Source organism: Cavia porcellus, unplaced genomic scaffold (genome assembly GCF_034190915.1).
Source record: "Cavia porcellus strain 051 isolate PalLab524CR breed Dunkin Hartley unplaced genomic scaffold, mCavPor4.1 scaffold_7, whole genome shotgun sequence".
Lineage (NCBI taxonomy): Eukaryota > Metazoa > Chordata > Mammalia > Rodentia > Caviidae > Cavia > Cavia porcellus.
In genome coordinates, this window is record NW_026947490.1 from 71,788,584 (window position 1) to 71,811,385 (window position 22,802).

The 22,802-nt window shown below is 37.3% G+C and overlaps 1 protein-coding gene across 1 annotated transcript in view; it reads right to left on the reverse strand.

Annotated features, from left to right (window-relative positions):
* The window catches only part of Tinag (tubulointerstitial nephritis antigen), an 84,230-nt gene that overhangs the window by 10,825 nt on the left and 50,603 nt on the right, over positions 1-22,802 (reverse strand). Inside the window, exon 10 of the mRNA XM_003462300.4 lies at positions 9,784-9,829. Within this exon, the coding sequence (XP_003462348.1) occupies positions 9,784-9,829 (46 nt within the window). The remainder of the gene's footprint in view (positions 1-9,783; positions 9,830-22,802) is intronic.

Consider the following 22,802-nt stretch of genomic DNA (forward strand, 5'->3'; position numbering starts at 1 on the left):
AAAGACATCTTTACTCTTACTAACACTGGTAAGCCATGTGAACAAAAGTTTTTTGGGCTAACATGAGTGTCTATTTATCTATATGATTTTATGCATGCAATGTTCTCTTATAAGCATGTGTGGATGTGTGTGTGTGTGTGATAAGTTCCAAGTATTTTTCTTCGTTAAAGATAAGAATGGTATATATATATATATATATATATATATATATATATATATATTGCTTAAGAATAGTAACTATGTTATGCTTTGGTTCTCATAAGTTATCCAAAGTAACAGAACAGTTAAGATGGGTAAATAAATAAATGTAAATATGATCAGTGTTTATAAGTGATCATAATATCTAAGTCATCAGGTATAAAATAAAACTTTAAGCCATAAAAAGATAAGATATTTTGCTTATTAAATATCTTCATAAATTAACATATAAAATGAGCTCCAAGACTACACCAGCCCACGCTGGAAGTCTCTAAGTGCACCTCTAACTTATAACCATGATAAGCTCTGATTACCAGTCTAAAAGTCACCTAATTCATTTTTTTTTTTACTGTCATTCCATTTTCCATTGAAGGAACTAACATTTTCCTTTACCAGGCCAAAACATTAATGAAGTTGCATGTTGGGTTTGTGGATAATTTTCTACCTCTAGTGAATATGGGCTACCACAATGGGTATTCCCTTTGTTAGGAGATGACTGAACAAAGCTTCAAAATTTTATAGAGCAGCTACAAAGTACAATGACAACTACAAAGCTTGTTACTGGGTCTAATGTCTGTCAATACATGAGCTTCTTCATCAAAAGGGTCTTGGGAAATATTTTCTTTTGTTGTCTGAATTAATATTAAGATATGGAATTATACGGATCCCAGGCTACCCCCAGACTTCTAAAACTCACATAATGAAAGATAACCTTTGCTTCACAGATAAATATTATCAGGTCTGGACAAACATATCTTGTTGACAGCTACCATGTGGCAACTCAACCAACTGGTACCCCTTTGTGGGGAACACAAAAATCCGTACTTAAAATAAATACATTAGTGCCACCCCAAAAATAGGTAATGGGTACCCACCCAGGGCTGTAATCACACTATTGTGTGAACAGATACTGTTCTGTTTGCTGTTGACTGGAGGGTGGGAGCTGGAATAAAACAGCCAGTCCCAAATGGTACCAAGCAGTTCTGTGGCACAAAGTTGTTGTCTTGGTATCTCCAGGGTACATAGATAGATGCACATTAGGGTAGCTGTTGGTGCAAAGGCACTGGGTTAAGACCATAGATCAACAAGGCAATCTCTGAGAGGGCTGAAGATTTAGCTCAGCGGCATAAGTACCTGCCTGGCAAGTGTGAGGTCATGAGTTTGATCCCTGGCACAAAAACAAACCAACAAACAAACAAAAAGGCAATCGCCTAGGCTTGTAGCATTGATGGACCAAATCAGTTTTTCACTGGTATATTTATTTGGTCTCTATCTTTATTCTCCAAGTGGAATAGCAACAAAAAGTCCTATTTCATCCTTACTAACAATACACAAAAATATCTAAATGGCAGTGCAGAGAGTATTTCATTACTAAATTCAGAAGTAACAATCATGAAAAAGCTATTCAATAAAACCAAATGGTCCTAGATACAAGGTAGAAACTCTGCCATTGTCAAAACAGAACACTGTGTGTATAATCCTGATAACTCGGTGTTGTGGCTTATATCTGAAGTGCCCCCCAAAGCCTCATGTGTTCCCAGAAGGGGCTTTTGAAAGTAAGTGGATCACAGGTGTGTGACACAGGATCATCGGTGCAATGACTGGGTTAGTCTACTGATTGGATTTGCAGCATTTTGAGTGGGGCTGAATGGATTTACTAAAGAGAGAAGACCTACATTGGGTGTGAGTGACACCAACCAATAGGCATGTAGCCTGAAAAAATAAAAAGGGGAAGGGAGGCTCACTGCTGCCTCCTGCCTGCCATGCCATGGACTATCTCTCCTCTGCTGTACCCCTCTGTCAAGCAACCAACTGTAGACTGAAACCTCTTCAAACCGTAAGCCAAAATAAACACCTCCTCCTTCAACCTGTGCATTTTAGGTGTTTTGTCTCAGCAATGAGAAAGGAACTAAGACACACAGCAAATATCAAACTCTGGCATAAGCTTGCATGACTGGCTACCAACCTGGTAGAATAAAAGTCCTCATTTCCCTGGCTATCATACTGTCCCTTAAAATTCTTTCATATTGAATAATCCCTTATTATTCTGGCTTGATGTCTTTGTGCCCTTGTCCTTTCTAACAAAATATGATGATTCTATGAACAACAAAACCCAATATTCCTACATCTCCTTGAAATCAGTCAGGATGAGTCTTTCAGCCCCTAGGTTAGGCAAAGATAAGCAAGTTTCCTTGGCCTAAAGCAGTTACACAAAGATGGACCATCAGACCTTCTGCACCCCATTAAGAAGAAGAGATAAAAGTCTCAGATGGAAATGAGGAGGATAGAAAAAATTAAAAATGATTGATTCAAAAAAGATACATAACATAAAAAGAAATCAGAACTTTAAAAACTATTTTAAAATGATTGCAACTTCCAGGAATCAGTTGAAATTACCCAAGGCAATATATATTAGCATTTCTTTGGATAAATTTAGAGTTTCTCTAATAAACCTATTACACCCAAATCTTTTAGGAATATTAAACATCACTAAATTGACTTAATTGAAAAAAGAAGGAACAAGAGCCTGATTCCCAAGGTAAAGGAGCACGCTGACCAAACCCAGTGAATTTTTAAATTACCTATTTTTTAAAAAGCCCATACCTGCAGATGGGACTTCTCTGGTGGTAGCACTTTTTTTCAGGCTTTTGCACCATTTCAAAAGGTATAATTGTTCCCATTTCCAAACTGCAAAAAGTCTCATTTTTCTGAGTGCCACATTTCACTCTTGGGCTCATCCTAAATCTCTGTCTGGAAACCCTTCTCTTGCCTCTTACTGACATGCTCTAAAAATACTGTTTTCATGATGTGAGTCAGCAAGCCAACACTGTTTTTCATAAAAAGGTGAGACAGCTTCCTTATTTCAGTCTTAGGGAGCCTCAGACTCAGCCCACACTAGCCTTGCGTTTGCAACTGAAATACACTGACGTTTGTTTTAAAAGAATGATTTCATTACATTTCTATATGTGCATTAATTCATTACATCTGCTTGCTTTCTCTATTCGTGTGGAAATAAAATCCCACCTCACTTAGTGTAGTTTTACATGGAGTATTGAAAACTGGAAAGCTCAGTCTTCTGAATCTCTTCACCTCAGTTAGACTGTTTTCGGTACCGTGGGGCTTGGTTAAGACTTCCTGGAACTGACTGACCAACTTAGGGCCAATCCACACGGCACCAGGAAGATTTGACAAACATGGCATCGTCTTCCTTTGTGTAGTATAATTCTTCTTTAATTTCTCTCAAAACTAAAATTCTTGCATGTCTTTCTTCTCTCTTGAAGGACCAAATTTCCTTGACTTTATTATCATAAAACTGACAAAAATTATCTACATTTAAAGGATGCAATATGACATTTTATTATATTCATACATTGTGAATGATTCACACAACATTTTTTGAATATTTCCTAAGCTTTTAAGTAGTTATGTCATTGTAAACAGCGCTCACCTTTTATTTTCATTTGTTTATTGTCACTTTACAGAAATACAATTAAATTTTGTATATTCACATACTGTCAAAGTTTCAAGAAAATGTTTTCCATTTTTAAGAGCCTGATTTTAGATTGCTTTGGCATTTTTTATCTGCATAATGATATCACCTGTTAATAATACCGGTTATATTTTTACCAAATTTTTTTTCAGTCTTTCCAGGATGTTCATCTTTTCCAAACTCCATTTTGCTGCTTTACATCACCATAGTATGACTGCTTTTTTCTGTTAATTTATATGTGCATTTTTACGTTAAAAACAAAAAGCAAACATAAAAAAAGATAAAAACAAGACAGAATTTTTAAAAATACTAGAAAATTAACACCAGTTAATACATTGCATATCGTTATCTTAAAAGTAGTTGTTCCAATCACAAGATTGAGGCATGTACCAAATGATCAAACTCACATTGTCTCCCTAGTGGGAAAAAACCAAAAGAGTAAATAAGATCCAAAAGGTACAATAGATATTATGAAAATAAAAGGCAAAGCAAGCGCTCAAAAGGAAAGAAGAACTGGGATGGGGGAAGGAGAAAAGAACGAACGGGAAAGAGGATACGTATATAGGTATACATGTGTGTGTATGTGTGTGTGTGTACACGTATACAAGATAGATATCTAAACTGCTAATCACTATAAGCTCATCAAAAAGAACAGTTTATGTTTTTATTCTATGTGCATCTTTTTACTTCTTTCATTCTTCCTTAGATTTGAGCTTTTCAGCTTATGCCATCAATATTTTCAACCTCTTTTTAAAAACAGACTTAACTTTTTCTTCTTTTTCAATGCATTTGTTTTTCTATGAGGTTTCTCAATGTTTTACCTGAATGACAAAAGTTTTGGGATGCTACAATTTCAGTACTTTGAATTTGTTTAGTTTATGTATTTGTATATAATTCACTTTGGCTAATATTTTGTGTGCATCCTAAGAGAACACATATTTCTATCATTTGTGGTATAGGATTCAATTACATAAAATCGTGTAATGTTTTTCTGATTTTTTGTGTTCACTTAGGTATGAGCTACTTTTTTAATAAAGACTTTAAACAAAAGACTTTAAAATGCTAACCTAATAATCTTTTGATTCTAACATTTTTTTCTTGAAACTATATTATTTCTACCCATTTGACTGAAAATGTCTTAATGTTGCTTTCATTTCAAATAAAACTGGTACCAGTTACAAAATTCTAGGTACACAAGTATATTATCTTCATCATTGGATTTGGTTTTTCAGATTATCGAAAAAGTATTTTCAATATTTGAGCTTTTTTCTAATATTCACTTTTTCTATTAAGAGTTTTAAAGCTAGGGCTGGGGATTTGGCTCAGTGGCGTAAGTGCCTGCCTGGCAAGCACGAGGTCATGAGTTCAAGCCCTGGTACCAAAAAAAAAAAAAAAAAAAGAGAGAGTTTTAAAGCTTCAGATAAGTATTATTACATTATATTGTTACAGGCAGCTGATTTTGTTAGAAATACAGGCAGTCAGACAGGGCTGGGCCGTCAAAGGAGCCAGAGCAGAAGACCAGATAACTTGCAGCCTTGCAGGAGAGAGATACCTCCAGCCTATGGGCCAAATCTCAAGACAAGAAGCAAGGAAACATACCTATATCCTAAGGATTGATAGTCCAAATAGTTCTCTATCACCGAGGAAACCAGGAGTCACCATTGAAACCCCTCCTACATCAATATTATTGATAACTTTATTGAGTACTTCCACACTGTTATTTTGGTGTCTTCTTCCCTCTATTTTTATGTTGAAATCAGTCTTCTGGTTGTTTTTCTTAAGGGTAATGTATCATTTTAAAATCTAGCTATTTAAAACGTTTCTCTTTATCGTGTCCATTCAGCGACTTTAGTATGAAATTCCTTGCTAGCTTTTTCTTGATCTCTCTTACTTGTAATTTATGGAGCTTCCTGGATTAATATTCCTTAATTTTGGAAAACTTGACCATTAGTCATCCAAGACAATAATTCTATTTCAATCTCCTTCTCTTTCTCATGTTCTCTCTCTCTCCCCCCCTTCCCTCCCTCCCTCTCCCTTTCTCTCTCTCTCTCTCTCTCTCTCTCTCTCTCTCTCTCTCTCTCTCTCTCTCTCTTTCTCTCTCTCTCTCTCTCTCTCTCTCTCTTTCTCTCTCTTCCCCCCCCTTCCTCTTTCTCCTTTTTTTTCTCCCTCCACCAGACCTTAACACTAGAATTACATGTATGTTCAGTCATTCCATTGTATTCTATTCTACCTATCTTTTCATATTGTTCTGGGTCAGTTTTGCATTTTGTTCCATTATATTTTCTTATGTGTTACGAGCTTATTTTGTTGAATTATATTTGGAACCATCAATTCTCTCTGCTATTTAACACACAGTAAGAAATGACATTCACAAAATTAAAAATTCAGTTGTAAAATTTTTTCTCATAGATTGAAATTCTTTCTTTAAATTTCCCTTTTTTAATCTCAGTGTTACATAATCTAGTTTATAACTGCTGTTCTAAAGCATACGTCTGAAGTTGATACAGGCAACTGGGTTAGATAGAAATACTATAGGCAGTCAGACAGAGCCAGGTGCTCAAGGGAGTCAGTACAAAAGAACAGATAACTTGCGACTGTGGCAGAGACAGACACCTCCTGCTGTGGACCAGGCTTTGAGACAAAAGATCAAATACACTCACATGTTAAGGATTGATACTCTAAAGAGGTCTGTATGTCCCTGAGGAAGCCAGGAGTCACCATCCCAGTCTGCTTGCAATGTCCTATTTTCCCAATTTGGTCAATTATACCTGAACAGTTTATGGTATTAGTTAACCATAGTTCTGACCCACCTTATGCCCATCTGCCTTGCCAGTTCCCACGTTTACCCCACCTTGGACCCATCTCACTTCATGGTTTTGCTTTATAAATGTTCCCAGAAAAGCCAGAGTCCTTGGCAACCCACTGGAGACCCTTTCTGTCTCTCTCACAGACAGCTTTCTTTCTCAATAAATGTATCCTGCTCTTAACCTCTGTTGTTCCTAAAATTCATCCTACGATTTTAGAGAACACGAACTCATAGCAGACATATAGTACCTTAGGAGTTTCATTCCCCTATATCTATATCTCATTTTTTCTTTTGTAGCGGGAGTCAAACTCAGGACCTCTCGCTTGCCAGGCAGGCTCTCTGCCACTGAGCTATATCCTTTGCCCCTCATCTATTAATTTTATTGATAGCTTTTTTTCTCTTTATTATTGGTCACATTTTTCTTCTCTAATTGCCTGTAGTTTTAACTATATACTAGGTATTTTTTGAGTGCTTACAGTTACTGGAAGTGGGGTTAGTTTTCATAGACAAAATGTTTTACCCCTTTCTTTTAGAGATCTTGCTAACTGAAGGACTCATCACCTCCATTCAGCCAGGAATTGGGCTGGGCAAGAGCTGGAGAGAACCTGGGGTTTACTTCAGTCCAACACAAGGTTTCAGATATTTACAAGCCTGCGCCAGTTAGGCGCGCATTTCCGACTCTGTTCAGGACCCTACACCCCTCAGCAGGCCCTGCACGGCTGCAGACTTGTCTGTCTGTGCCTCCCTCCAGCTCCACACTGCTCTGCACTCCAGATGTAGTCCTCAGAAAGAGTGAGCTGGAACTTGAGGTCCTCTGGATCCCATTCCAATTGGATCTCTCTCCTGGAGTTTCTCTCTAATGGACGAAAGGCTCCCAAGCCAAGAAATGTCTAGATTCATCTGTCTTGTCAGGAAACTGTGTTGTCACTTTTCTACCATTTAGTGGAATACATAGCTGTTGTGTGTTACATTCTCCTCGCATTGAAAGCTATCCAGCTATTTTTATTATTATTTTTAAAACTATGCTGTAGTTTCAAATTCTATTTTCAAATATCTCCATATCACTGTGGGAAAATAAAACTTACCCGTGTTTTTCAGTGCTCTTGACACACAATAGAATACAAGTATAAAGTTGAGAAATGTTTGTTTTTACTTCTGCCAGAAATATTTACTGTTCACATACCGTGAGAATTAAATTCCTAGACATTTGTCCAGCTAACTATGCTGCTTTGAAGAAATAATTAGATTAAATTTACCTTCTGAGAGAGGCTAAGAATTGGAGGAAGACAAGGTCCTAAATTAAGCCCCATTTTCCAAAATTACTACAGCACTGTCTCCCAAAGACAGTATTTGCGCATCAAAAGGATCAAACCTCAGTACTTGGAGACCTGATCTGGAGTTTATCTATGACTTGGAAAAAAAGTTCTATTTCTACAAGCTAGTGTTGAAAATACAGAATCCTTTCCATCTCATTCTAATGAAGCGAAAGTTTTCTCTTTCACCAGAGGAAAGGCGAAATCTATCCTCTCCCTCTTGTATATATATGAGGAGAAAATCCACTGCCCTGTTCTCCTCCCCCATGGTATAACCACACTCTGTCGCCTGGGTAGAAAGTCCTCGTGGTCTAATCTCAGCCCCTGCAGGACACAGTGCAGGAACCCATGCCGCATGCGAGAGTTACCTCCGCATTGTTGTTGCATGGGTGTCAATCACCAATGCTTTGCTCCTGATCCATAGGCTGTGTGTGCATGCGTGCATGTACACATATGTGCAGAATAACCTTCAGAACCTTCACAGTTCTTTGTAAAACACTTCAGTGTACATAAAGATTTTGTATTTAAATTAACTGATCACTAAATTTTATATAAAATAAAAACTATTTTGCTGAATCGAGTTTTTCTGAATATATGACAATATTTCTCCATTCATCCTATGAATATTGTTTATATTCCAATGGTATATTCGCCTATGCTTTGTGCTTAGATACTCTGGTAAATAGTTACACACAATATTAAACCTAGGTTAATAAGTACACAGGTTAGTACAAGAAAAAGCCAGCTAAACTGTGTGACCTACTAAAACATGTTACTGACTGCTTCTTGTATTCCTGGTAGTTACATTCAACGATTTATCCATAAAAATCACTCCAGAATGAAGTCCTGCCCCCACCCCATGAAATCATGCTTACTTTAGAATATTTTAATAGGTAGGACATTCAGAAATGATGAGTTACTTCACCAAAGCAGCTTCAGAGGCTAGCGCACAGGTCACAGTGAAGGCGCAGGAGCGTGTGACTAGGGACACACACGCGTTGTGCATGTGCATGCCTGCCACACTACTCAACGGGCCCTGTGTCAGAAGTGCTCAGGTGGAGCCTGAGTGCAGTACAACACACTTTAACCTGCATGTTTCCTTTAGTTACTCAAGAAACAGCTATCTAGTATCTAGTACCAGTGCTAAGAACTGGTGTTCAATACATTACTCAAGGAACTTAAGAGTTTCTAAATGCTACATTGCTGAGATTTTGCTTAAGAAAAATGTGACAAGGAAAATTAATTGTAGGTATTCAAATAACACATTCTCTGCCACAGTCTGTTTAAGTATTGGGCATTAATGCTAATTGTTATCTACTGGAAGTTGTGTTTTGATAAGAAAAATATTCTTAAATCTCATTTTAAATATAAAGAAGAATCCTTCTACTTAAAAGCATATTACCTTCAAATACCAACCAAATATATTTGGAAGATTGATGTTTGAAAATACATTGTGAAAAAGTCTACCAAGCCATCCTGATGTGATCTATCGTTTTGCAAATTATAAAACACATTGCATTAATATAGCATCATATATATATTTGAATACTATTGCAAATGATTTTATATGACTTCTGCGAAAAAAGTATGTAAGGATTTAAGACAATTGATGGCATGCACTATAATTAACTGAATATCTGAAATAATACACATATGAACATATAATTACTATATGTAAAACAAAGGAAGTTGGTTGACATATACACATATTTGAGGTGGGCTAAACATTAATAGAAATTTTAAAAAGTTGTCCTGGTGATACTTGATTTTTAAAAAACATTTTTGTGATTTGAAATAAAATAACATGAATAGGTCTATTACTATAGTACAAATGATTATAATGAGCTTTATTTTGAAGAAAACCCAGGTGGAACACATCACATAGTGACTAAAGATGAGACTAAATAAAATGAAGCAGATAACAGAGGCTCAGACAGTTCCGCACCTTCCATTGTTAAGTGAAAGGAATTACATACCCAGAATTTTTCCTTTTTTCCTCTGGCTCCTTTCAGTGTACCCCACCTAAAAACAAGCAGAACGCAGTCAGAATGCTTGATCTGCATCATGAGCACACAGTTGTCATCCGTGTTTTTAATTTCCCTTCTTTTCACCCTGTTTTTGTGAAAATGTCCTCACTGCCCTGCAGAAATGCACTTGTACAGTTTTCTTCTTCAGGATGACTTTATTCACATGCATTGAATAAAGTTACTGATATCTAAATAGCTTGAAATCAAACTCAAAGAAAGAGGCCCCAAGGTAACCAGAGAATAAATTTTAAAGTAGTTAAAGAAGCTTCCCTCTTGACATCCAGCCTGCTGAAACTTTATTAGGGATGAAACAAGCTAAAAATTTCCCAGACAACTGGTAAAAATTTTAATGGAAATATATATAACTGTTATGGATGAGAGATTTTAAATAGACATTCATACATACAGATTACTTTCTAAAGCAGCAATCTGTCTAACTTCTATGCAAACATGGATGGAAATAGGATCGTGTATTCCCAGTACTGATTAATTTTCAGTAGAGCACAGAATGACTCATAAAGAACCTGAAACTAGAATACTTTTTCTGTTTACTAAATCACATATTCTATTTATTTTTTATATATTCTATTTACTGAAATAATACACACTTGTCTCAGATCATACAGCAGAAAATTGAGCTAAGGGTCCACATCTCATGTTCTCAACATACAATGGCGATTTGTTCTTCTAAATGGACAGCTCACAGCTAAACAACAGTTTCGGGAGAGAAGTCAGATTGATTACCACTTTCCTGTAATTTACTAAGCTGTAAGAATATCATTAGGTCTGCTACAAAACTCCCTATTTAACCTGTCCCAGTGACCCTGAACCCCAGCGTCACAGCTCCTTTGAGTCATGCCATGACACTACAGACGTTCCTAAGAGAGGGTCACATTTGTTGCTAAAACGTTTTCCAACATGTCAGTCTACAGAAGGCTGTTTTTAATGGGGTGCAGAATGGAACAATGTCATTGCAGGAAGAAGAGATTAGGTAACGGTAGAGGGCTTGTGGTGGGGTTTCCTGGGCTTTCCACACACCATGGGGAGCTGTTGCCCAAGAGTGGGGGACTAGAAAGGTGTGGGGGAAACCTCTGCAGAGCAACTCTGCCCTCTCTCATTCCCAGGCTTGTGGAAGTGCACTGATAATCACGGTTTTTTGGCAGGGTTTTTTGGTTTTGGGTTTTGTTTTGTTTTACTAGTTGTTTTTTTCTTTTTTCCTGCTGCAAAACAGAGTATAATGTTCTGAATGTTCTGAGTGGTTTAATGTGGAAATAAAGATTGGTTCAATTTTCAAAACTATTTTGTAGTTCTGTAATTGTATTTGCATTTTTAAAAGTTACCAGCATTTCTAAAATTGACCAACCCTAAGCACCCCCAAATGGTCAAAGACCCTGCCCTGTTGCTGTGTAGTAGCTCAGACCTGAGATCTTCAGTCACTCATCTTCCTCATCTATAAGAGCTACTATAGAAATTTCAGGAAGTCTTAATTATCCACTGAGACCTGAGGCAGTCTGGCTGACAGTTATGTTACCTGTTTACATGAATCCAGCTACACCAGGGACACCGAAGCCACATTCAGCTGTGAGACTATGCAGACTGGGTAGACCCCCATCTGAGACCCTGACAGGAAGGAAAGAAGTGTGGACTGTCCCATTTAAGCCACTGTGGAGGATTCCAAGAACCAAAGGAGCTCAAACAAGAAGGGCATTTCATGATGGACTTGCACGGTTTTTTTTTATTCTAGCATTGTTAAATACATTAAAAAGTGAGGTAAATCCTTAGTTTGAGATTTTTGTGTGTTTTTTTTTATACCAGGTATCAAACCCAGGACCTTGTGCTTGCCAGGCAAGTACTGTAACACTGAGCTATATCCCTGACATGAGATTATTTTAAAATATGAATTATAACTTATTGTCGGTTACTTGCTGATATTTTTCATTATGTTCCTGTGTGTTTTATGATTATCTAAATATGTTATAAAATAATTCTTATCTTAGAAATCTGTCCATTTTTTGCAATGGCTAGAAATTTCTTTTTAAGAAGCTTTTTCATTGTAACTCTAACATGGTTTTTTAAAACACCAGACATTTTCAAGCAAAGAGCATCACCAGTATTCAGATTATTGTAAATCTTGAAATAGATTTTTAAAAATCAATTAATTAAGCCATCCGCTAGAAATATGACAGGGAAAGGAAAGTAAAAGTGCTAAATAGAATCATTTTTACAACTAAAATGATCCTGAAAGAAAATTTTAAACAGAATCTATTAACCTTTATGCAAAATTCAAACGGAAAGAGACATTATCACACACTCAAAAGGACTGGCGCTGCAGGAGCTATTCAGTTCAGTGGTGTCACAACCCTGGAATCAAGCAAGCAAGATTCCTTCATTGCACAACTACATATTGGCACTGCAACCTGCAACACCGTCTTTCTTTCCTATTATCTTTACACAGTTCCCAGGATGGTCATCAAGCATCCCGTGGGACTGAGTGAAGAATCACTTCGTCCCAGGTGATTTTCATTCTACTGCAGCAAATCCATCGGCTTCAAACATTTATTCAAACAAGGTGAACCTGTGCAAAGCAAGATTACTTACATGATTCATTTATTAGGAAAATGTAACTCCTTTTGATTAGTGGGCATATTTTTCCTAATGTGTGTCTTTTCCTGAACTGTGGTGTACTTCAAGTTACCATTATGCTAATAGGCTAAAAGTACTAGAAATATGTGTATAATTTCACAAGTGTCCTCTGATTGTCTTTGAGGACATGACGATTTTCATTAAATTCATATTTGCTGCAAACACATCTATTTACACTTTATTTCCTCTTACATATACCACTTCATTTACAAATGAACGTGCAGACAGACCAGAATGTCACCCTGTGAGGACTGCTTCCCTAACCTCGCTGTATAGTAGCTCTTAGCCTTGGAAGGTGGTGAGGGCCCTTTGCTGCCTAAAGGGAGTCCAGTTAATTGGAGCTTTGGTCTGTTCTTTGAATGTTTCTGCCTCATTAAATTGTTTCGGTGACTTAAGACTTATTCATACTTTGTCTCATAATTTAGAGGTCCCTGGACAAGCACTGGTTTTACGAAACCCAGGCAGCTGGCAGCCCATAGTACACCCAATGTGCAGCATTGAGCACATCAACATCTTCCCTGCACTGTGGGTGCATCTCATGAGAGCCCAGGACCTCGCATACCCATCCTTCAAGACTTATCTCAATCCTCACTGTTAAGTTTTTCTAGCAATATTTCTTTGTATGATTTGGAAAGTCTAGACTCTTCTGTGAAGTTTCTGGAGAAAAGCTGGGTGTGATAGTTCATAACTGTAATCCAGCACTCAGGAGGCTGAGGCGGGAAGATGGCCTGAGTTCAAAGCCAGCCTGAGCTACAAAGTGAGACAGTCTCAGTCAGTCCATTAGCCAAACAAACCTGATGGTTCTGCAGAATATGCTGTTAAGACCTATAAATAATGGTATGAAATCTATGCATTTTCTCCTTTCAAAGAAATATTTTAGATAAGTGTGTTAAACCATACTATACTTTAAAAAATCCTATTTTAAGCTACGTCTAAGTTGTAAAATTATCAGAACTAAATAACTTTGGAGGAGATTTTAAAATAACTTCTTGTTTTCCTTAGTTTTGGTAGATTTTGCCTTTGAAGTCCATATGCACAGTCATGGCAGCAACAGACACTATAAATAAGAGATCTGGAGATATAATCATACTAACATAATATAGTTAATAATATAACATAGTTATATTTCCAATCATATTTTTTATTTAAAGAGAGAAGAAAGAAAAAGAAAGGACATAAAAAACAATGCAGTAAAAGGGTACAAATAATACAGTATTTCTAGAAAAAAATATATACAGTACGAAATCACCAGTTAATAGGTTACAGATTATCTTCCCAGAAACAGTTGTCCATATCACTAAATTAAAGCTTATAAAGTGAACATTCATACAGTGAAATTCCAATCATATTTTTAAGGGAACTCAGAACTTTTTAAGTACCTTACCCATTTTTTCCTATCTTTATTCTACAAACACTGTTACTCCAAGAAGACAGAGCTTCGCCTTGAGAAGCTGGTGAGATAACATAACACTGGGAAGCAGAAAACAAGACTATGCACAGTTAGAATTGTGCGAGTGCCACCTCACAAATGAATGCGTTGCAGGCTGCCACAGGTTGTGGATGAGGGACACTCACTGCTGACAGCAAAGACAGTTCTGTCAGATGGAGTGAAATTTCTCAGGGTAAAACAGGAACAAAGAACCAAAGGCACAGTAAGTAAGGGCAAAGCCACAGGAGAACCCCCAAAACTCCATTAATTCTCAGAGCGACCCCAGCCCCGTGGCACAGAAACAGCAGTGGCAGAAATGAAGTTAGCAATGCTAGTGCGCGTCAGTTGTCGACAGCACAGATGGTCACCACACATGGAAGTCACATGCTGATGACTGTTCCAAGGACAGAAAGGGACGTTCTCCAGACTCTCTCAGGAAGAACTCTGGTGTTAGTATGTGGCAGACTCCGGGTGGAGTGAATGGAAGCAAAGATAGAATGCTGTCCATCTGGCAAAGAACATGATCTTCTAAATAGGCATGGAGTAAAGTAAGAAAATAATCCTGTAAATTATGTGTCTTATAGTAAATGTTTCCCTGCAAAGACTACAACATGAGGTGATATGCTATGAAGAACTCACAGAAAACTTCAGCCTTTGATGTTAGAGAGAGATGTCAAAGTTTACATCTCTAAAACTGTGGCGATGGCAGGCAACTCAGGGAACACAGTATGCTCTGCACTTTGGTTAAATGTGGATAAATCACCTCTAATGACAGTTAACTAGGGTGATAACCTTTGAAGAGATATTTTAAGCAAAAACTTTAGCCCATTGATGACTCACAGCAATAGAGAGAAACTCAGAGATTATAGCACACTCTTAGGGTTGGCTCACCACAGCTCATAGACTAAATCTGGCTTGATGCCTATCTTTCTAACTAAAAATTTATGGAGCATCTATCTTCAGTCATATAAATATTGTCTACATCTGTTAATATCAGATCTGAATACTCAAGACCATATGGCTCACAAAATTAATTTGACTTTAAGATAACTTCTTTATTTTACAGATAAGGACTATGAAACCCAAAGAAATTAAGCAACACTTCAAGATTATATTGTTTACAGGCTAAATTTCCACTAGTGTCTAAGAAGCAATTAACGATACAGTAAAAACCAGGAACTGAAGAAAGTAAGAACCAGAATCCTTTGTGGCTATGATACAGAGAGAAGGCACACCGAGTTTTGGATGATTTGCCAAAGATGCCAAGGAGAACTGAGGGCAAATCTGACAGAGAAGAGAACAGGACAAGGTAAGATGTTGGCTTGCACCAGTTTATGGAGAAATCGTGAAAGTTTCTAAAGAAGAGGACTGCAGGTGACCAGGGAAGATAAAGTTAGTAATGGTAAATAGGTGGATTAATACATGGAGATGGGGGGTAGAATAAGGGGGAACACTAGGTCAGTACAGCTTGTATTCATCACACCCAATGGTCTCATCTGTATCCAGACATATAGTGAATATAATTATATCAGTTATGGGGTTAGAGGAGAATGATGCATAATACGTTTCTTCTGAGGATCAAAACTCATCAAAGCTGTCACTTAACTTTGGTAATGCTCACCATCTGCTCTTTCCTTTTTACTGTAGCATCCACTTGAGTGGACATTCTCCTTGGTTTTAATAAAGTAATAATGGCCTAGATTTTTCCATGCAGAGAAGATACTGCAAACTGCCATAGTCACATTCATTTTCATCAGCACTGTCACATAGCGGATATATATTCTCTCCGCCTCCCTCCCCCAGCGCAGGATACAATCCTAACTGAATTAGTAACATCGTACCACATGCACACACTATGTCTGTCCGACCTTTTGGCTTGTCTGGGCCCCAGTGTGTGAGAAGGGCCACCTATAATTTAATTACGACACCTGACATGTCCACTTAGTAGAATAAATGCCCGTCCCATGGGCATGTGCACATGTAGGGAGGTTGGCAGACTCCTGTGGGTAACTGCTGCTTTACTTGTCCAGATACACACAAGTATGTGCCGTCTGTAATGCTTGGCTTCCACTGGTTTTCTGAGTGCCAGGAGATGGGGCTTAGACCACGCTATGCCCTGCTCAGCACAGTGTCCTGTGTCATCTGCGGAGTCCACACCAAGTATCGTGCACCCAAATCCTGAAAACTGCTGTTAAAATCACATAATCTTGTTAAAACCTTGTGATCTCATGAGGGGTGGCACTCCTAGCTGACCAGGGCCACCCACAACCTGTGAGCCATAGCTGGACACGCTGCTGTGTACCGATGTGCAGCGATGCCCTGCACAGCTCTCTCTTTCCGCAGGCGCACACCTCAATCACAGAGATGTCGAAGGCCACTTTACTTCTCATTGTCTCCTCCTCGCCCGCTGAAATCCACGGAAATTCACAGACACATACATTCCCAGATCCCCTGGGATTCTGTGACACTCACATTTTGATAGTGACACCTATCCCAGAGCCAGGGACATGAGTAGCACTGAAGCTAAGCTCGGCCCTGAAGAGCTATGCAGCTTTCCACCAGCATCAGCATTAGTCCTGCTCTGGAAATGAAGCTTAAAAGATATACAGGCACACACACGCGTGTGCACACGCACACACACACATGCACGTATACACATGCACACACACAACCACAGACAGCCACATGCGACATGCATGCTTTGTAAGCCAAAAACATCAAGACAGCCTTGTAGTAACCCTCCACAACACTGTCACCTAAATAAAGAGAAAGCCTTTGTTTTGATATCGTTGCTTTTTAGTTTTGCTGTGTCGTGAGGGAGAAAAACCAGTTCACATCAGTGCGGTCAGAGTGGAACAGGTTTGGACAGCGCTGGTGTCACCGAATCACTGAAAGCTCGTGTCAAACCAGAGAAAACAAGTGAGTCACAAACTGTCTGGTCAACTGGAGTCAGTTCTGACAGACAGCAGAATTCAATCATGAGCGTTCCCCGGGGCTTGTCCGCACACACTCTTCCGTTCATCTCAGAGGTCCCAGTGGTCCTCAGGGGCCTCTTAGGGGTCACCAAGTGACTGACAGATGCACCAGAGTGGAGGGCCGCAGTTTATTTCATTTATCCAGGTTTCGCAGGTTATTCATGTCTAACAGGGCTCTTAGCGGACGGTCACTGCTCGGTAATATTTGTTGTCAGATTGAACTGAGAAGCGAGGAATCAGCTGAACCAGATGCAGGTTTTCCCTTTTCCTTTCCATCAAGTCCCATTCAGAATAAGAATGCCAAGAAAACCCACAGAAGTTAAATTTAATTAGGACTTAAAGTGGAGATAAACTAATTTGCACAGTTAAACAACTGTCCAAAGACTCAGAGAGAAGAACTCGTTGCCAGATTTTTCTTCCCTTTTCTATAGAGTTTCGTATCACCACGTTTTCAGTGCCTGTTTTATTTGCCTCTGATAACACTTTGCACTCATAAGCAGCTCTGCTTTCTGAGAACAGTCTCCCAGGCCTGCCTGGCAAAAGCACCCCAGTAAGTCTCTCCCTCTTTGAACATTTCTCCTCAGTTTATTTTACAGCCGCCCTTCTACTGGACCTTTAAACGTTAGATTCCTCCAGGCTCTGATGCCGCGCTCTCCTTTCATAGTTTGATCTCTTATTCCAGTGAGTATTACCCACTTTGGTGAACCAAGCTACCTCTCAGCTGCTGGTCCTTCCACTGGATTCACTTTGGAGCATTGTTTCTTTACTCCAGAAATAAATAAAATCACTTAATACTTTCCTGTGGATGTCTCCAGAAATCCCACACTCAGTACATCTAAACTGAACACCCAGGTTTCCTTCTATGTCCTCAGAAGCCCTCAATTTATAGGAAGATTCTTCAAGTTAGTGAATTCTAGAAGTTCCAGATAAATTACTAAACATGAAAAAGATTTTGACTGTCCTTTGAGTTGTTTTAATGTCATAGCATGTTTCTATATATAACAATATACAAATTCTTTCCTTTTTAAAATTTGCCTTTTCACTTAATATCATCTTTATTATAAACAAAAATTAAAGATGTAACATTTTCTTCTATAAGTTACTGCATTTGGGAAGATAACTAAATTTGTGAGGAAAAACCATGTTAAATGACATGATTTACATATCATTCTTACAACTCATGATTAAGACTTGAGCACAGAAATATTTTAGGTCTTGAATTTTTGGGAAACTGTAGTTTATAAAAATCAAAGAATTAAAGTCAAGAAAGTCAGATATTTACTTTATTACTTTTGTGATGAAAAAGTAATAAACATTATTTTAAATTATATGTCTGAATAGTTTTTTCTATGTAATGTAAGGTGATATATATTCACATGTAGTTCTGAAAAATGTGAAAAAATGTACAAAACTTCAAAAGTATTAAAACTATTTCTGACTAGGTCTTCCCCCAAAAAAATTTAAGGAATGGTGTTTAATTTGATGAGTACTCCCCTGTTAGAAGGAAAAATATGAGAAAGAACTAAATACTTTGCAGTTGAAAGCCATCTTAACAGGCAAATTAAATGTTTTGTGCTATTATGCTAATTAGCACATATATATGCACTTGCTAAATAAGCATAGTTGAAATGTTCATTCTATTATCTTAGGCTTCCTCATGCATTAAAAACTTCTAATTAAAACATCTGCTCAGAATTCACCAATTTGCCAAGGGTTAAACATAACATAGTGTGAAAATCCATGCTTAGCATTCAGTTGTTAATCAAAAAACATGCTTAGCATTCAGTTGTTAATCATTTTTCCCAGGGAAAAATGGGAAAATGAGGGAAAATAAGTAGTGGTCCCCATAAAATTATATCAAATAATTTTATAATTCCCTCAGGCAATAATTCATGTCTCCAGGGTCCTTAAAATGTATATGTATAGAAAATATGGAGAAAATACATTAGAAAGTCAACTCAGTAGCATTATTTCTACCTATAATAAGGGCCAATACCTTATAGCTAGGTACATGTGTGATGACAGATAGCACGATAGGGAAATAAAAGGTTTATGATACAAAGGGAAACAATCGCATGACAACATAGCTAAGCACCCAGTATGGAAAATCCTGGCTCTTGGTCACTCATCCACTTATTCTTCACTAGTAAAATATTTCTTCCTTATTGTTACAAAACTTTGTATCATTAACTTTTAAAACGAACAAATAATAAATAGAGATTCATAAAATCACTGAGGCTACCATTATCACACTCTGTAACCCAACAGTTTTGCTGTGCTCTCTCCATCCTCTAGATATGTTAAGCTTTTTGTCATGTTAGTAACAAAGAGATAAAACTGCCCCTCTCTGTTTGCCACAGCTGCAGAAAGCACACACAAGTGGACAGGACGGCACCATTGCTGAGGCAGGACAATCCCTTTGGGTTCTGCTGGGATCCTCCTTTTCCTAAATATCTAGATAGCCTCCGTAAACCATCTCTGTTTTCTTCAAGTATCTGGCAATGATTCTTCCTACAACGTCTTCCTCCTAGAGGTAACATAACCTTTTACTTCCTAGAGATAAAGGGGCAATCTGGTGGGAATTTTCCTCAGCATCACCCCTAAGTGCATTTTCATCTAAACTCATTTTCTGTCCTGACACAGAATTGTCACACGTGCCCCACATACTGACAGTCTCTGCACAAACTCTTCCAATTTTCCAGATGTCTAAGAAATCATCCAGTAGCTAAGCTCATATTTTTAACTTTCCTGGCCATTCACATCCTATCTCTCTGGACTCAACCTTTTTATCTCATCTCTAATTATCCAATTTTCTATGACTTAGTATCAGTTTTTCCTTTCATTTATTCTGTTCTATTCCATCCATCTTCAACCTTTGTCTTTCCACTGACCCTGAGATCAGTGTATCCACCTGCCTTCTCTGACATTCGTCTGTGTTTGGTGGAGGAGCTGGGGAGTGAAGCCAGGGCCAGAGCTCACTAGTCAAGCACCCTACCACTGAGCTACCACTCCAGCCTCATCTCAAAGATACACCCTCAGCGAGCTCCTTTCTGATCTTACCAGGTATCACCATTTCCTGTTCCTCTGATGAAGTCACAATTCTAATAGAAGTCATCCTTGATTCAATCTTCAGCCTCTGTCACAACCCCACGACGTGTCTGCTAGCTTTTCTTCTTAAAACTTCATGATCGACTCATGTCTTCCCAACTCTTCCACCATCTTTCCAAGTCCAGACTTATATTTTACTTAGAGCACCAAATATTCCCTCTTTATATTACACATTTTATCATCAGAGCAATCTTTCAAAAATACAAATACAGATCTTACATTACTAATTAAAAAACGTTAATGACCCCTCTTTGCTCCTCAGATCTTTTTTAAATTTTTTTTTATTTAAAGAGAAAAAAAAAACAAAACAAAATAGTAAAAGGGTACAAGTAATACAGAATTTCAAAAAATAAACAGTAAGAATCAGTAGTTAATAGATTACATATTGTCATCTTAGAAATAGTTGTTCAAGTTACACAATTAAAGCATACAAAATGGACATTCAAACAGTGAGATCGCAAATGTTTTTCTGCTCAATGATCCAACAAAAACCTCGTAACATGGTTTTCTATCTTACACATTTAAATATATATGCAGTTATATCCTTTAGGGCACTTTCTTTTCCTCTCTTTTTTACAATAACAATTACACATTTTCGGTTTTATTACTCCCACAGTTCTTATTACTTTTTTTTGAAGAGAATAAAACCAAATGTGACAAAACAAAACATAGTCGAAACAAAAGGATGGACATAGTACAAGATGTAAAAACAGAATACTAGGTGATCAACAATGGTTACCATAATGCCTCATGCTATCTTAAAAACAGTTGCCTATATCATCAGGTATAATAAAATTGAACAAAACAGTAAAGAACAAAATCAGTAAAACCTAAACATTGAGTACCTTATAGGACTTCAAAAGAAGATAATAGTCAAACCAGAATGGGCATCATAGTGAATCTTGTTGCCTTCAAAGTAGTTGCCTATACCCTCAAACTTGATACTATCAAACAAAACAGAAGAGTAAAATCAGTCAAAACAAGATGGTGAGAGCAATACAGGGGTTAAAATCAAGTTAACAGGAAAACAAAAAAATTACTATAATATATCCTGCTAATTTTTAACTTATTTTTCCCTTATTAAAAAAATAATAAAAAATAAATTAATTTAAGAAAAAAAGGGGGGAAATTGAGATAAAAGAGGACATAACAATATAACAACACAGGTCAGAACAGAACAGTGTAAGCAACACAGTGTTTCACCACAAGATAAATAACCTGACACAAGATAAATAACCTGACATAATAGTAGTTACCATAGTGTCTCTTTCCTTGAAATATTTGAGTACAACTTCGTATTCTATAGCATCAAACATATCAAGACAGTGTGAAACCATTCAAGAGAATGAAAGTATTACAGGGTATTTAGAACCCTTTTGCATTTATTTAAATATGTTCTGTGAGTTAATATATGGTCTGTTTTAGAGAATGACCCATGTACTGATGAGAAGAATGTGTTTTCTGTTGTTGTTGGATGGAATACTCTGTATATGTCTATCAAGTCTATTGGTTCACAGGTGCGATTCAGTTCTTTTATTTCTTTGCTGATTTTCTATCTAGTTGATCTGTCCGTTGGTGTCAATTGTGTGTTAAGATCTCCTGTTAGAATTGTGTTACTGCTAATTTGGTTTTTCATTTCTGTTAATTGTTGTTTTATATAACTGGGTGCTCTGGAATTTGGTGCATATATATTTCAGATAGTTATCTCTTCTCCTTGGAGTTTTCCCCTATCCAGTATGTAGGGACCTTCCTTATCCCTTCTGATCATTGTTGGCTTGAAGTTCACATTGTCTGCAAACAGAATAGCTACCCCCGCTTTTTTTGGGTCCTGTGGCATGAAGTATTGTTTTCCATCCATTGACTTTCAGTCTGTGAGTATCCTTTTGGGTTAGATGGGTTTCTTGTAAATAGCATATGGTTGGATTTTGTTTCTTGATCCATTCTGCCAGTCTGTTTCTTTTAATTGGTGCATTGAGACCATTTACATTAATTGTTATAACTGTTATTTATTAGTTTATTGTTGACATGTTATCTTTCTGCTGTTGCATCTTTATCTTTCTGTTCTGTTTAATTGTCTGCTGTGTTTAGTGATTTTTTCCTAAATGTATCTAGTCTGTCTTTCAGTATTCTTTGCAGGGTTGGCTTGGTGATCATGAAGTTTTTCAGCTGTTCTTTGTCATGGAAGTATCTTATTTCTCCATTGATTTTGAAGGACAGTTTTGCAGGGTACATCAGCCTAGGTTGGAAATCATTTTCCTTTAGGATCTGAAATACTTCACTCCATGCTCTTCTTGACTTTATTGTTTGTGCTGAGAAGTCTGCTGTGATTCTGATAGGTTTTCCTTTATATGTGATCTGTCTTTTCTCTCTGACAGCTTTTAATATTCTATTCTTTTGTTGGCTTTCTGGGATGGTAATTATTATATGTCTGGGTGTAGTTTTATTTTGGTTATGGCTATTTGGAGTTCTATATACTTCACTGATCCTGATATCCGTTTCCATTCTCATGTTTGGGAAATCTTCAGCTATCACTTCTCTAAATATCCTCTTGACATCCTTTATGTTATCCCCTTTTTTTTCATTTATCCTTATCAATCTTACGTTGTTTTTCTTTGCATCATCTTGCAGCTGTTGTATTGTTATTTCCTGATTACTTGTTATTTTTTAATATCTTTCCTTTCCTGTTCACTGGCTGCAATCTTGTCTTCAAGGTCTGAAATTCTATCGTCACTGTCATTGAGGCAGTTTTTACAACTTTCTATGGAATTTTTGATTTCCTGCATATCTCTTTGCATCTGCTTTATGTATTCTGT